The sequence below is a fragment of the Notolepis coatsorum genome, assembly GCF_963971535.1.
Source record: "Notolepis coatsorum genome assembly, chromosome: 15".
Lineage (NCBI taxonomy): Eukaryota > Metazoa > Chordata > Actinopteri > Aulopiformes > Paralepididae > Notolepis > Notolepis coatsorum.
In genome coordinates this window covers 5,637,453-5,651,552 of record NC_140179.1, presented here as the reverse complement: position 1 = coordinate 5,651,552, position 14,100 = coordinate 5,637,453, and the positions used below count along the sequence as shown (strand labels likewise).

General features: G+C 46.2%; 1 protein-coding gene across 1 annotated transcript in view; it reads left to right on the top strand.

The window, feature by feature from the left end:
* Positions 1–13,749, top strand: part of LOC311241646 (tau-tubulin kinase 1-like) — a gene marked incomplete at its 3' end in the record, with an annotated part of 112,925 nt that extends 99,176 nt beyond the window's left edge. Inside the window, exons 14-15 of the mRNA XM_084330523.1 lie at positions 11,447–12,945; positions 13,278–13,749. Coding sequence (XP_084186649.1) covers positions 11,447–12,945; positions 13,278–13,749 — 1,971 coding nt within the window. The remainder of the gene's footprint in view (positions 1–11,446; positions 12,946–13,277) is intronic.
* Between the last annotated feature and the right edge of the window lie 351 nt (positions 13,750–14,100).

Sequence of the window (14,100 nt, the reverse complement as noted above, 5' to 3'; positions counted from 1 at the left end):
TCTTGAGGACTTCTGTCTTAATGTTGCTGCTGCAGTCTTGAAGACTTCTGTCTTAATGCTGCTGCAGTCTTGAGGACTTCTGTCTTAATGCTGCTGCAGTCTTGAGGACTTCTGTCTTAATGTTGCTGCAGTCTTGAGGACTTCTGTCTTAATGTTGCTGCTGCAGTCTTGAGGACTTCTGTCTTAATGTTGCTGCAGTCTTGAGGACTTCTGTCTTAATGTTGCTGCTGCAGTCTTGAGGACTTCTGTCTTAATGTTGCTGCTGCAGTCTTGAAGACTTCTGTCTTAATGTTGCTGCAGTCTTGAGGACTTCTGTCTTAATGTTGCTGCTGCAGTCTTGAGGACTTCTGTCTTAATGTTGCTGCTGCAGTCTTGAAGACTTCTGTCTTAATGTTGCTGCTGCAGTCTTGAAGACTTCTGTCTTAATGTTGCTGCTGCAGTCTTGAGGACTTCTGTCTTAATGTTGCTGCTGCAGTCTTGAAGACTTCTGTCTTAATGTTGTTGCTGCAGTCTTGAGGACTTCTGTCTTAATGTTGCTGCTGCAGTCTTGAGGACTTCTGTCTTAATGTTGCTGCTGCAGTCTTGAAGACTTCTGTCTTAATGTTGCTGCTGCAGTCTTGAGGACTTCTGTCTTAATGTTGCTGCAGTCTTGAGGACTTCTGTCTTAATGTTGCTGCAGTCTTGAGGGCTTCTGTCTTAATGTTGCTACAGTCTTGAGGACTTCTGTCTTAATGTTGCTGCAGTCTTGAGGACTTCTGTCTTAATGTTGCTGCAGTCTTGAGGACTTCTGTCTTAATGCTGCTGCTGCAGTCTTGAGGACTTCTGTCTTAATGTTGCTGCAGTCTTGAGGACTTCTGTCTTAATGTTGCTGCTGCAGTCTTGAGGACTTCTGTCTTAATGTTGCTGCAGTCTTGAAGACTTCTGTCTTAATGTTGCTGCTGCAGTCTTGAGGACTTCTGTCTTAATGTTGCTGCAGTCTTGAAGACTTCTGTCTTAATGTTGCTGCTGCAGTCTTGAGGACTTCTGTCTTAATGTTGCTGCTGCAGTCTTGAGGACTTCTGTCTTAATGCTGCTGCTGCAGTCTTGAGGACTTCTGTCTTAATGTTGCTACAGTCTTGAGGACTTCTGTCTTAATGCTGCTGCAGTCTTGAGGACTTCTGTCTTAATGTTGCTACAGTCTTGAGGGCTTCTGTCTTAATGTTGCTACAGTCTTGAGGGCTTCTGTCTTAATGTTGCTACAGTCTTGAGGACTTCTGTCTTAATGTTGCTGCAGTCTTGAGGACTTCTGTCTTAATGTTGTTGCTACAGTCTTGAGGACTTCTGTCTTAATGTTGTTGCAGTCTTGAAGACTTCTGTCTTAATGTTGCTGCAGTCTTGAGGACTTCTGTCTTAATGCTGTTGCAGTCTTGAGGACTTCTGTCTTAATGCTGTTGCTGTCTTGAGGACTTCTGTCTTAATGCTGTTGCTGTCTTGAGGACTTCTGTCTTAATGCTGTTGCTGTCTTGAGGACTTCTGTCTTAATGCTGTTGCTGTCTTGAGGACTTCTGTCTTAATGCTGTTGCTGTCTTGAGGACTTCTGTCTTAATGCTGTTGCTGCAAAACTGCAAAGGTTGGACTTGGGTGTGGAGAGAAGGGAGGCTGAGGTGGATCTGAGGGACCAAGAAAGTTGGTAAGGAGAGAACAGGTCAGTGAGATATTGGGGGGAGGGCGGGAAGTTGGTGAAGGGCTTTGTAGGTGAAGACCAATATTATGTAGTTGAACCGGTGGGGGACAGGAAGCCAATGGAGGTATTTTAGGACTGGTGTGAGTTAGAAGTTACGCAAATGCGTTGGACCAGTTGGAGTCTATTGATGGAGCAGCACTGATGCCATAGAGGAGTGGGTTGCAGTAGTCAAGACAGGAGAAGAGGAACCAGTGGATCAGTAGCAGCAGGGCATGAGAGAGAGAGAGGGCCTGATCTTTGCAATATTGCGAAGGAAGGAAGGAAGAGGTTTTGACAATTCAGCATGCAAATGCTTTTTCATTGTGTTGAGTGGCACTGCAGCCAGCCAGCTAGCTTGTTGCAATAGACCACTGCAACACTTCCGGGATTCTGAAATCATGGGGGAGAGAGCGGGGGGGGAGAAAATGAATGAATGTGGATGAGAGCCATGACATTAAGTGGTTGTAGCTACGGCTGTGGGGGTGCTGGAGACATGATCCAATAGACTCGTATACGCCCGAGTCTCCTGAACACGGAGAGACCAATTCCAGTCGATCAGCACTTTCTCGGCCGAGCTATAGTCACTTGTCCGCACCTACTCCCGAACTACGCACGCGCAGATTGCCCACGGAGTCTAGGTTCAGCAATCTGCGCATGCGTAGTTCGGGAGTAGGTGCGGACAAGTGACTGTAGCACAAGTATGTCCTCTCTTGTTTGGGTTAACTGTTTTAGTTGATACACCAGTGGCTCTCAGTTTCAGACATGGTGCTGCTAGTTAGTTAGCTGCTCTCTGTAGCACTGTACCCCCCCCCCCTCCCCCACACCCTGGCTCTGTAGCACTGTACCCCCTCCCCCACACCCTGGCTCCGTAGCACTGTACCCCGCCCTCCTTCTCCCACACTATGGCTCTGTAGCACTGTACCCCCCTCCCCCACACCCTGGCTCTGTAGCACTGTACCCCCCTCCCCCACACCCTGGCTCTGTAGCACTGTACCCCGCCCTCCTTCTCCACACCCTGGCTCTGTAGCACTGTACCCCCCCCCCTCCCTCCCCCACACTCTGGCTCTGTAGCACTGTACCCCCCCCCTCCCTCCCCCACACTCTGGCTCTGTAGCACTGTACCCCCCCCCCCCCTCCCTCCTCCCCCACACTCTGGCTCTGTAGCACTGTACCCCCCCCCCCCTCCCTCCTCCCCCACACTCTGGCTCTGTAGCACTGTACCCCCCCCCCCCTCCCTCCCCCACACTCTGGCTCTGTAGCACTGTACCCCCCCCCTCCCTCCCCCACACTCTGGCTCTGTAGCACTGTACCCCCCCCCCCCCTCCCTCCTCCCCCACACTCTGGCTCTGTAGCACTGTACCCCCCCCCTCCCTCCCCCACACTCTGGCTCTGTAGCACTGTACCCCCCCCCCCCCTCCCTCCTCCCCCACACTCTGGCTCTGTAGCACTGTACCCCCCCCTCCCTCCCCCACACTCTGGCTCTGTAGCACTGTACCCCCCCCTCCCTCCCCCACACTCTGGCTCTGTAGCACTGTACCCCCCCCTCCCTCCCCCACACTCTGGCTCTGTAGCACTGTACCCCCCCCCTCCCTCCCCCACACTCTGGCTCTGTAGCACTGTACCCCCCCCTCCCCCCCTCCCTCCCCCACACTCTGGCTCTGTAGCACTGTACCCCCCCCCCCCCTCCCTCCCCCACACCCTGGCTCCCCCCACACTCTGGCTCTGTAGCACTGTACCCCCCCCCCCCCCCCCTCCCCCACACCCTGGCTCCCCCCACACTCTGGCTCTGTAGCACTGTTACCCCCCCCCCCCCCCCTCCCCCACACCCTGGCTCCCCCCACACTCTGGCTCTGTAGCACTGTACCCCCCCCCCCCCCCCCTCCCCCACACCCTGGCTCCCCCACACTCTGGCTCTGTAGCACTGTACCCCCCCCCCCCCCCCCCCACACTCTGGCTTGAGAAGAGACGCAACAGCCGTGGCTAAACAGTTATGATTGGCTGTTATGATTGTTTATGCAACATGTAATTATGGCTGACATAGCTAGTACTAGACCCACACTATAAAGCAAAAGGGGGCGCTTCTGTTAGTTTAAAAAAAAAATAAATGCAAGAAATATATTTTTCATAGGAAGAGACAACACAGTGTACATGGGGAGCAGTGGTATTAATTGCGGACACAAACTAAACTTAAACTTTAAAGTGTTTTCTGTGGCCGACACTCGGCCCTCCTCGATGCCAGTTTTACTTGTTGTGTTTTCTGTCTTCCCTGTGTCATATAGTGTTTTCATGTGCGCATATTGCTTGCTTTGCCCAATCTTAGGAATTCAAACAAATCTCATATAATTTCTTTCATCTCAATGTGCTATTCATAGTATTCTCATTATCTTTTCTGCCCTACAATATAGATGTGTTTCTCGTCCACGTCAGACTCGGTGTACGCGTGCATCAAGGGGGCAAAAATAACGTAATCCTGGTCAGAACAACGGGGCAGACTACAATATTATTTGCATTTGTTAGCCATGCTAGCGATGTAAACAATCAACCCATGCCAAAACTAGATTATGTAAAAGGTTAAAAGGTGAAAGACTCACACTCACAGCCATGCTGATTTGGCTAAATGACATCCAGCCGTTTTCGTTTGAAACTACTTTTAGTCAGGGGAGTGCCATGGTTTCTCCATAGAGCCCCATCGTACTCTTTTAGCGCAGCAGCTCGCGCAGGTCCGGGGCAACTTAGTCACGTGACTCAGTTGGTATTGCTGATTGGCTCAAACACGGTATGTTTATAAACAAGAAACACATCTATGGGGCACTGGGCATTGCCACAACTCATTGGCCATTGTTGTCATGTTAATGATGATCACCTGCTGTTTGATTACAATCACCTGTTGTTTGCGACCCAAGATGTCTGTGATCAAATCATCTGAATAGCAGCGCCTGGTCATGATGACACTTACAGCAAAGCTAGAAAGAGTGTCGTGTTGCCGTCAGCATTTCATCCATGCAATTTCTGCCACACGGCTACCGATTACAAAGCAGCATCACTAGGGAGATAGCGTTTGACGGTGATCATTTTTTCTTTGTTGTCATCTGCCATTTCTAGTCAATCATCATGCTTAGCTAAGTAATAGCGTCTATTTGTAGGCTTGCTTCTTAGAGTGATAAAGGTTAGTAGGCTAATATATTTGTCAGTAACTTAATGAGACCATTATTGGCCTACAGTGAACGGGGGCGTATTCATGCTAGCTAGATCAATTCAACACCGGGACACAGGGGACTGAAACTGCTTTTGCCAATGTAGCTATTATTTTATGGGAATATAATATCCCATATTTCATTTGGATTTCCAGCTTCTGTTATCCAATACGAGCTGGTTTTATTAGGCTTTTAAAAAAAATTGGTAGGCTAACTAACTACATCTTTCAGCACCACCACCATCATGATAGTCCACAACTGCAACTCAGGATCTACTGATTACTACGATCTACTAGCATCCGCGGAGCTAATGATGCTAATGATGGAGCATCGCCGTCGGTTGTGTGATAGTAAAGGGCTAACCTTCTGTATTGTCACAGTGGAAGGGTTAACCGGCTGCCGTGTGGCAGTGAAAGGGTTAACTGCAGGTTCATAGGCAGCCTGCTTGCTTTCTGACGCTGTCCGTGGTCCTGAACATGCCCACTGTGATTGGTCATGGTCTACCATGTGGCTGTGGCAACTCCCCCCCTAAGCAAAAATGTGTGGATGTTTTTTTTGTTTTGGGGTTGCTCTCCAATCATTGTCAATTGTCTTTCTCATATTGCAGATTTTTTGTCAAAGTAGCTAAACAACATTGTTTTAAGTGATAAACATTCCCCTATAGTTGTGCTCAACAACTTAACAAAACCATCACATCAGATAATTAAAAATCCAGCACTAATGCATTGTTGATGTGATCATTTCTTATGATTTTAATTAGGTTACAACGGAAAGTGGGAGTTTATTCCTATAACGGCATTGGTGGCCTGATATTTATTTGTTAGGGGTTTTCAATCAGAAACACTAGGCCTATGATAGTCTAACAACTACCCAACAAATATGAAGAAGAAATTAAACCCAGCAGGCAAAAGAAGTAGCTATAGTCAGTCAGTGGCGTATCAAGAACATCCAATAAATGCACAAAACGGAGACAGAAAATGTATAGATAGGCTATAGCCTGCTCAAACAATGGTGCAAGGTTATACAGATTTAAGATTATATAACACTGGCAGGCCCTATTCCCTGTTTATCCCATTCACAATGCTAAACATGTGCCATAGTTAGGCTATGTTCAACAAACAGCTTTTGAGGTCATATGGCTAGCAAGCAATGACGCTGGACTTGTGAATGCAAGGGATGATATAAAACAAAAACAAAACAACATCAGTGGTAACTGTGTAAACAATTAAGTTAAACCCGGCTTTATTTGTCAAATGTGTATACCCATTGAATAAAAGAGACTTGGCTTTTAATACACATATATGTTTGAGATTAAGGGTATATTAGTGAGTCAACTTTATATTTTTGTTTAAATGTTCCTTTAAATCATTGAGCGCCAAAAACGAGATTTCTCGGTTTTTTTATTTATTTTTTTGATTATTATTATTATTCTAAACAGTCACGCGGACCTTGGTGTGTGTTCCTGGGACCTCTGAGTAAATTAGAATTGAAATGTCGATCGAATCCCAACAATAATATAGAATATACGATGGGTCTGCAAACATCGTGAAAATGGTCAAAAAAGCTGGCTCCAGGGAGTAAAGATGGAAAAACAGCATGGCAGTCAAAGAGTTAAGCAGAGATGTCCCTTAGAACTCAGCATTGGCCCACGACCTCTGACCTCTGTGTGAGATACACTATCCAAGCTGCTACTGAGGCCAGGAAGTCACTGGGCTGAATGCTTGCATTGTGTTCACAGCCGTATGGAAGTGACTGGACTGAATGTCCTGCTTGCATTGTGTTCACAGCCGTATGGAAGTGACTGGACTGAATGTCCTGCTTGCATTGTGTTCACAGCCGTATGGAAGTGACTGGACTGAATGTCCTGCTTGCATTGTGTTCACAGCCGTATGGAAGTGACTGGACTGAATGTCCTGCTTGCATTGTGTTCACAGCCGTATGGAAGTGACTGGACTGAATGTCCTGCTTGCATTGCGTTCACAGCCGTATTGGAAGTGACTGGACTGAATGTCCTGCTTGCATTGTGTCCACAGCCGTATGGAAGTGACTGTGCTCATTACATAATAGTGCATGTCTTCCATTGCTCTCTCCCTTGATACTGGGACCCCACCTGCACTTTATCAGCAACTGGCTTGGAGGGTTGTTGTAGGGTTGTTGTAGTGAGTACTGATGCAAAACACAAATGCAATAAGATACATGTGGGATGCGTATTTGAAGACAAAAATAACAGAATTAAAAGTTATTTAAAGAAACTGTTGTAAAAGGAAAGGTAAAGGCACATCCATGCTGTTGTATTTCTTCATGCTTAGCCAAACGGGAATTATATTTTCAGTGGGCAGTAAGGCAGGGCATGCGTAGTACATGCAGCCAGTATGAATGGTTAAACGCTAGCACTCATTATACAGAATTGCATCTCAGTTTAAGGAGACTTGACCGTGTCATCACAGCCGTGACGGCTCACTTGTCAATAAGCTTGCTGTTATTGCACCAATGTATTTTTGGGTCATATTCATTATTGATGAACTTCTCTTGCCATTTCATTTAGTCCCTTCAGGATAAAGTGTACACTGTGCTTATGTGATGCCAAATATATATATATATACAGTACTGTATATATTTTGGGCAATTCTCTTGGTCAAATCAAAAGTCAAAGTTGCGGTGATGTGCTTTACCAATCTTTACATTTTTTATTTATTAAACTGTTCATTGCATCAAAATAGCAATGCTTTGTTTAAGTTGTCTTGTTTGCTGTGAGCATGTTGTGAGGGGCTGCTTACTAAGACTGTTCTTCCCTGTTTTTCTGAAATCATTGTAGAGATAATTGTCCTCTGAAATGGCATCAGAACACAGCCTTTTTCACATGGTGTTTTATATTGTTTCTTTATTCAAGCATTTTAAGGGCTATGTTAAAATGTGCACCACTTATCCTTTCATCAAGTGTATATAATGCATTAGCATATTATTTAAGTATGACCAGGTTGCCTCTGTCAGAATGTTGTCGCTTGCAAATCTGATTTGAAGAAGATAAGCTTTCTCCTCTTACGTGAGAGAGAGTATGAAATCCTGCTTAACACTTGACAGTTCTATTGCTTTATGACCTCTATTGTTTGTTTAAGGGGTCACCTAGGGTCATAAAGTAATACAACTGTCAATAATAAAATTGATGATCTATAGAGAGAGTGATTTGTATTAGTTTACTACCCTAGGTGACCCCTTAAACAAACAATAGAGGTCATAAAGCAATAAAACTGTCAAGTTTGATGAAAGCAGGATTTCATACTCTCTCTCACGTGTTATAGGTTACTGCTGCTCACGTGATGACGTTGGGAACGTTGGGTTGTATTAATCAGCATTACCAACACTTGTCAGAGAATGTATGAAGTGGACTTAGCTGCTGACTAAAAACTTTATTTTGCACGTCTGCAAAATTATGAATTTACTGCTCCCATTGTCTCGTTTTAAATAAGAAAGCATAAGAAAGCAATGCCATATCTGTCTCACTGAAAACAGGTGGCAGGAAGTCCTCAAGTGTACTCACTCTTTCAAGAACATTGTGACTTTTGTAACTGGTTTGCAACAGAAATGACAGTAATATTGTACAAATAGACTGTTTATCAACCACTGACACTATTTGCATGATGTATACTGTAAGTAAGATACACCTCTTGACTGTAAAATGTCAGACCTTTGTATATAATAATCACACTGGTAGAAGGGATACTCTCACGGATCAAACTGTACTGTCACGCTGCAGAGGCAGAACACCTGTGTTGTTATTGATTATCCCATTGTTTGTGTTGGTTTGTTTCGAGCCAACGTTAAGTGATATGATTGATTAGCAATAGCCAATTTGACCAGATAACGATGTAAGTCTAGGGAGACCAGATCTTCCACACATAACATGTCCTGGAGTATGAAAATACTAGGTGTTGTTATGCATAATTTGTATCCACTGTTTTCTATGTCACTGGAGTATGTCCACATATATATATATTAAAAGATCAAGAATTATACATTTGTATGTAATAGTCACATTGGTGTTTAATGTTAGTCAGTAGTATATTAGAATAGGTTATGTTTGAATGCATGCTTAGGTCCACTGGTTATAGCCATATTGCCATAATGTTAATGTTCAAGCAGAGTAAACAGGTCACGATGACATTATGATTTCTGGACACGTAAATTCTAAGGTTTGGTCTTGATTTCTGTTCATTCAAGGAGCTTCTTGGAACGAAGAATCCTGGAACATTGATGTATTCATTAGCAGAGTCTTAATTCTAGAATAGAATAGAATATAAATACTTTATTCATCCAGAGGGAAATTTGGCCAAATTCGACTTGCGTGGCGATTACCAGAGAACCAAAGCGGGCATTGGGGGGGGGGGGGGGGCGGGGGGGTGGGGGGGGCATTCCAGTTTAACTTTTTACCTACTCTCTACTTTCAAACTAGGAAGAAGTATTTGGTATCAAATGAAAAAGTGTATATATTCTTTAATTCAAATGGCCTATAACTTGTGGTGTTGGGGAGGATTCTCTTTGATGTGTAGATGAGCCTTTTGAATTAGTCAATTATGAAAGTGATGGATTTAGCTCTTATAGCTTTGAATTCAGCTCCAGATCACCACAGTCACAGCACTGAATTCAGCTCCAGATCACCACAGTCACATCACTGAATTAATCTCCAGATCACCACAGTCACGGCACTGAATTCAGCTCCAGATCACCACAGTCACAGCACTGAATTCAGCTCCAGATCACCACAGTCATCACAGCACTGAATTCAGCTCAGATCACCACAGTCACAGCACTGAATTCAGCCCCAGATCACCACAGTCACAGCACTGAATTCAGCCCCAGATCACCACAGTCACAGCACTGAATTCATCTCCAGATCACCACAGTCACAGCACTGAATTCAGCTCAGATCACCACAGTCACAGCACTGAATTCATCTCCAGATCACCACAGTCACAGCACTGAATTCAGCTCCAGATCACCACAGTCACAGTACAGTATGTTGAAAAGCCCTTTACTCAGTGATTCCTAATTACAACTAAGTGAAGGTTAATGGAATTAACAAGAGTTATATATCCATGGAGTCCATGCTGTTTCTGTCACACAATTACTAGTCTAGAGAGTTTAGAAAATACAAGTCTGTTGAAGACAAATAATGACTTTTAATAACCTCACACGTGTTGTACAAAATGCAATATATTATACATTTCCCCCGAAAGATGCTTTCTATTTATCAGATGCAATGATCATAATGTAAGCGTTGACCTTTATGGAATGACAGGGTAACAGTATACAGTAGAAGTGTCGGTAGAGATGAGACATGTTTTGCATCTATTCCATGGTGACCATTGTGGATTTGAAGTTTAGTTATGTGTCTGCGGTGATTGTTGTCCGAGAAACACAGATCCATGTTCTTTTCATGGTGCGCAAAGTTTACAACTGCATTCTGCTGCACCAGAACGTTTGTTTGTCAGACGACCCCATGTGTATAACAAGCACTGTTAAGTCGTTTTTTCTTTTGTTGATTTCTTTTTACACTTGCAATAAAAGCAAAGAAGGCTTGCGTGGCAGTAGAACAGGAGAAGGACCCGTGCTGAGTAGAACAGTTTGCAGTATTTGTCAAGTGTGATCTGTGTCTTTTACATGTATGACATAATGTAGGCTTTTTTTGTATCACAATATAATTGTACAGTCTGCTTGTATAATCTACAGGTAAAGCATGTATTTTAAACCTTTTGTAAATCAACAACACCTATGTACATATATACAGACATTTAGAGAGTGATTCGCTTTTCATTTAATCTATAATAGCATGCAAATTGGTTGGTTTTAGTATGTACATATTGTATGTCAGATCTCTGCGAAGGAAAACACTTGAAAATTCACAAGATATCGGGGCTGCGTGCTGTCATAGGAAAAACTCTGCAATGCATTTTTGTGCCTTTTATATCAATGTATGTAATCTAGACAATCTTCAAAAGCTTGTGAACAACCAAAATTACATTAAATGGTTTGGGGGCAAATACTTATGTCAATGTTGTCTGTCTTATTCAAAGTTTGGACATAATTAACATTCTGAACTTATTGCACACATACACACACACACACACACACACAGACAGACAGACAGACAGACAGACAGACAGACAGACAGACAGACAGACAGACAGACAGACAGACAGACAGACAGACAGACAGACAGACAGACAGACAGACAGACAGACAGACAGACAGACAGACAGACAGACAGACAGACAGACAGACAGACAGACAGACAGACAGACAGACAGACAGACAGACAGACACTCTGCATGTGCTGCATTACATATCTGTGTACACACTTTGAAGAACGCAATGTCCTGAAATGTATCATGTTGAAAATAAAAGCTATGTTGTGTATTGTGTACTACTGTAGGTGTTAAGTGAATGCATGGTGATATGTGAACCTTAAATTAAAAGGAACGTAACTTTTTTTAAAGTTGGTCCAGTTCAAAGAAATGAAAGTAAAAGCAAGGTTTTGCTGTGTCTTTTACAGGTGATGTCCCCGACAGAGCAGAATGACCCGCCGCCCCCCTCTCCTGATTATCGAACCAAGGGGCAGATGGATGAGAAGAAGGAGCATTTCCACATCCTCCCTCAGCTCGGAGTGAAGAGGGCGGACTTCCTCCCGGTCATGCTGACGGGGACCCTGCCGCAGCGCCTGCACTTCGCCACGACGACGCTGCCTCCGGAGGACCCAGAGCCCCAGGGACCCAGGGACGACGACGTGACCAAGAGCGAGTCCAACAGCGAGGCCAGTCAGAAGAGCACTGAGCGCAGCCAAGACGCCGCCCCGTCCACCCTCATGGCGGAGGACCAGAAGGGCCCGAGGGGAGGGGAGCCCGCCTCGGTCGCCGATGACGCAGATCCCGATCTGGAAGACGCCTCGAAGACTTTGGTCCTTTTCTCCCCCGGAGACAACCGCAAGTCTCCCTGTGGTGGGGACCAGAATCTCGAGGGGGACTTGGCTACACCGTCCGCCGTGACCCCCCGAAACGAGAGACTCCCGATGGGGGAGGCCGTCCAATCTGAATGGTCTGAAACCGGCCGGTTGTCCCCCGCGCTGCGGTCGGACCTGAGGCCGTCTCCCCCTATAGCTCCCGCGTCGCCTCCCTTCACCAAGGTGGAGCGCACTTTCATCCACATCGCAGAGACGTCACACCTCAATGTTATGTCTTCCAATGGTCAGTCTGTCAAAGAAAGTGGCCGCGAACCCTTGGCTCTTACTAAGCAGGCCTCTGTAGAAGAGGGCACCCGTGAGAAGACGGGAGTGGTTGAACAATCTGACGTGTTGCCAAGTCCATCATCACATCTCCCAGAGCAGCCTGTACCGGACGAGCCCCCAGAGAATGACCCAAAAACTGAAGATCGTCCACTTGTTGTCTTTACTGAGTCTTTGGAGACTGAAGTCCCTGAAGCTATGTCAGCAGTTCAGGAGGTTTCAAAGGAACCCAAAAAGGAGCCATTATCCTGTGACGAAGAGGCTGTAGAACCGCAAAGAAACGGGGCAGAGCCGACAATGGCGGCCAAGCCCAGGATCAAAAGCCGCATCCCTGTGCTCGTCTCTGAAGACACCGGCTCGGAGAAGTCCTCTTCCATCTCCGCCAGGGCGCACCTCCAGAAGCGCTCCAGGCAGCTGGACCTGGCGCGCCTCGTCGTGGAGAAGCAGCAGGGCCGATGGATGAGGAGGAGGATGCTCTCTGGGACCTCGTCCTCTCTCTCGTCCGGGGACGACGAGCTGCGTAGGGCGTCCGAAACTCTGTCCACCACGGGCTCAGAGGAAGACACCACGCATACCTCGGACGAGTCGCTGGCGAGGAGGAGCTTTCGTCTGAAGCCGACGGAGGAGCAAGGCTCTAAGGAGTGGCGAAGTAGGATCCCCAGGCCTGTCACCCCCGTAAAGAGGCCCTCGGGGGGGCTCATTGCTGCAGTTCCTTCCCCTCTCTCCCTGCCAGGAGCCAGCAATAACAACGGAGCATCATCCACCAATAATGGGTATGTGTGCTTCACTTGCCCCAGAGACTAGGGTTGAAAATGAGCCGCTAACCTGGCTAAACTGGCATATTTACAGTAATGTTCCTTAATACGCACTGTCTCTGTATTTTAAACCAATAAATACAAATACCTGGAGGAGAGGCGTGACGCGTAATGACAAAACATTTATCATGTGATTATTTCCTACCCCATGGGTATAATCAACTATGCTAAATAGCAAGCAATAGCCTATTCTTTGAGTTACATAAATGTAAGTTCTGTATTATTTTGTCACAGTTTGATGCACCGTTACACACTGATGGATTAAACAATATTAAATGTTCTCTTCTCAGGCTCCAGAAAGCTGGATTGAGAACTCTCAACGGCCAACGGAAAACCAAACCTTTGTTGTCTAGGTCTTCTTCCTCTTCCGGTCCCCGCCCCTCCTATGGCCCCGCCCCCCAGCCCTGTGGTAGCCCCCCCCTACGCATCGTCTTCGGGACCCGACGCAGCCTTAGCACCTCCCACTGCAGGACAGACAGCCCCTCCCCTCAGCGAGTCTGTCCAACCAGGCGGCCCCTCTCCGTCCGATCCTCCACCGCCCCGACGCTACGGCCTAGAACTACAAACACCATCCAACGTAGTGCCTCGCAGGAAGCGGCCACGCAGTCGTCGTCCTCCACCGCCGTGCACGCTCGAGTCAGGCCCAAACCAGCCGGTCCTTCTAAGGGGAAACAAAACTCTTTGGATAAGGCAGGGGCCGCTAGCACGGGGGATAAGGCAGGGGCCGCTAGCACAGGGGATAAGTCGAGGGCCGCTAGATAATACAAAGAGACTCATCAACGAGACATGTTTGTGGATACATCTCTCCCTTCAGGCTGCAGATAAACTATATGCCTCAAAAAGGTTCCGGCCCAACTGCATATTTAACTGTGTCTTTGATCTTACAATGGCCTCCTTGGCCATTCAATCTGTATGAAACCATCCGTTGCAGGGACACCATATACAGGTCTATCTATCTCCATGAGCTTCCAGTAATCTGAGTAAATGTCATGAGGAGCGATGCTATCATGGTGCTACGGATGTTTCTGCTGTTCTCCGGTCAGTTTCTACTTCACTGCAGTTTTGGAGCTGCTGCAGCAGAATCCTTGGATTGTCAATTATATAAAGGAAATA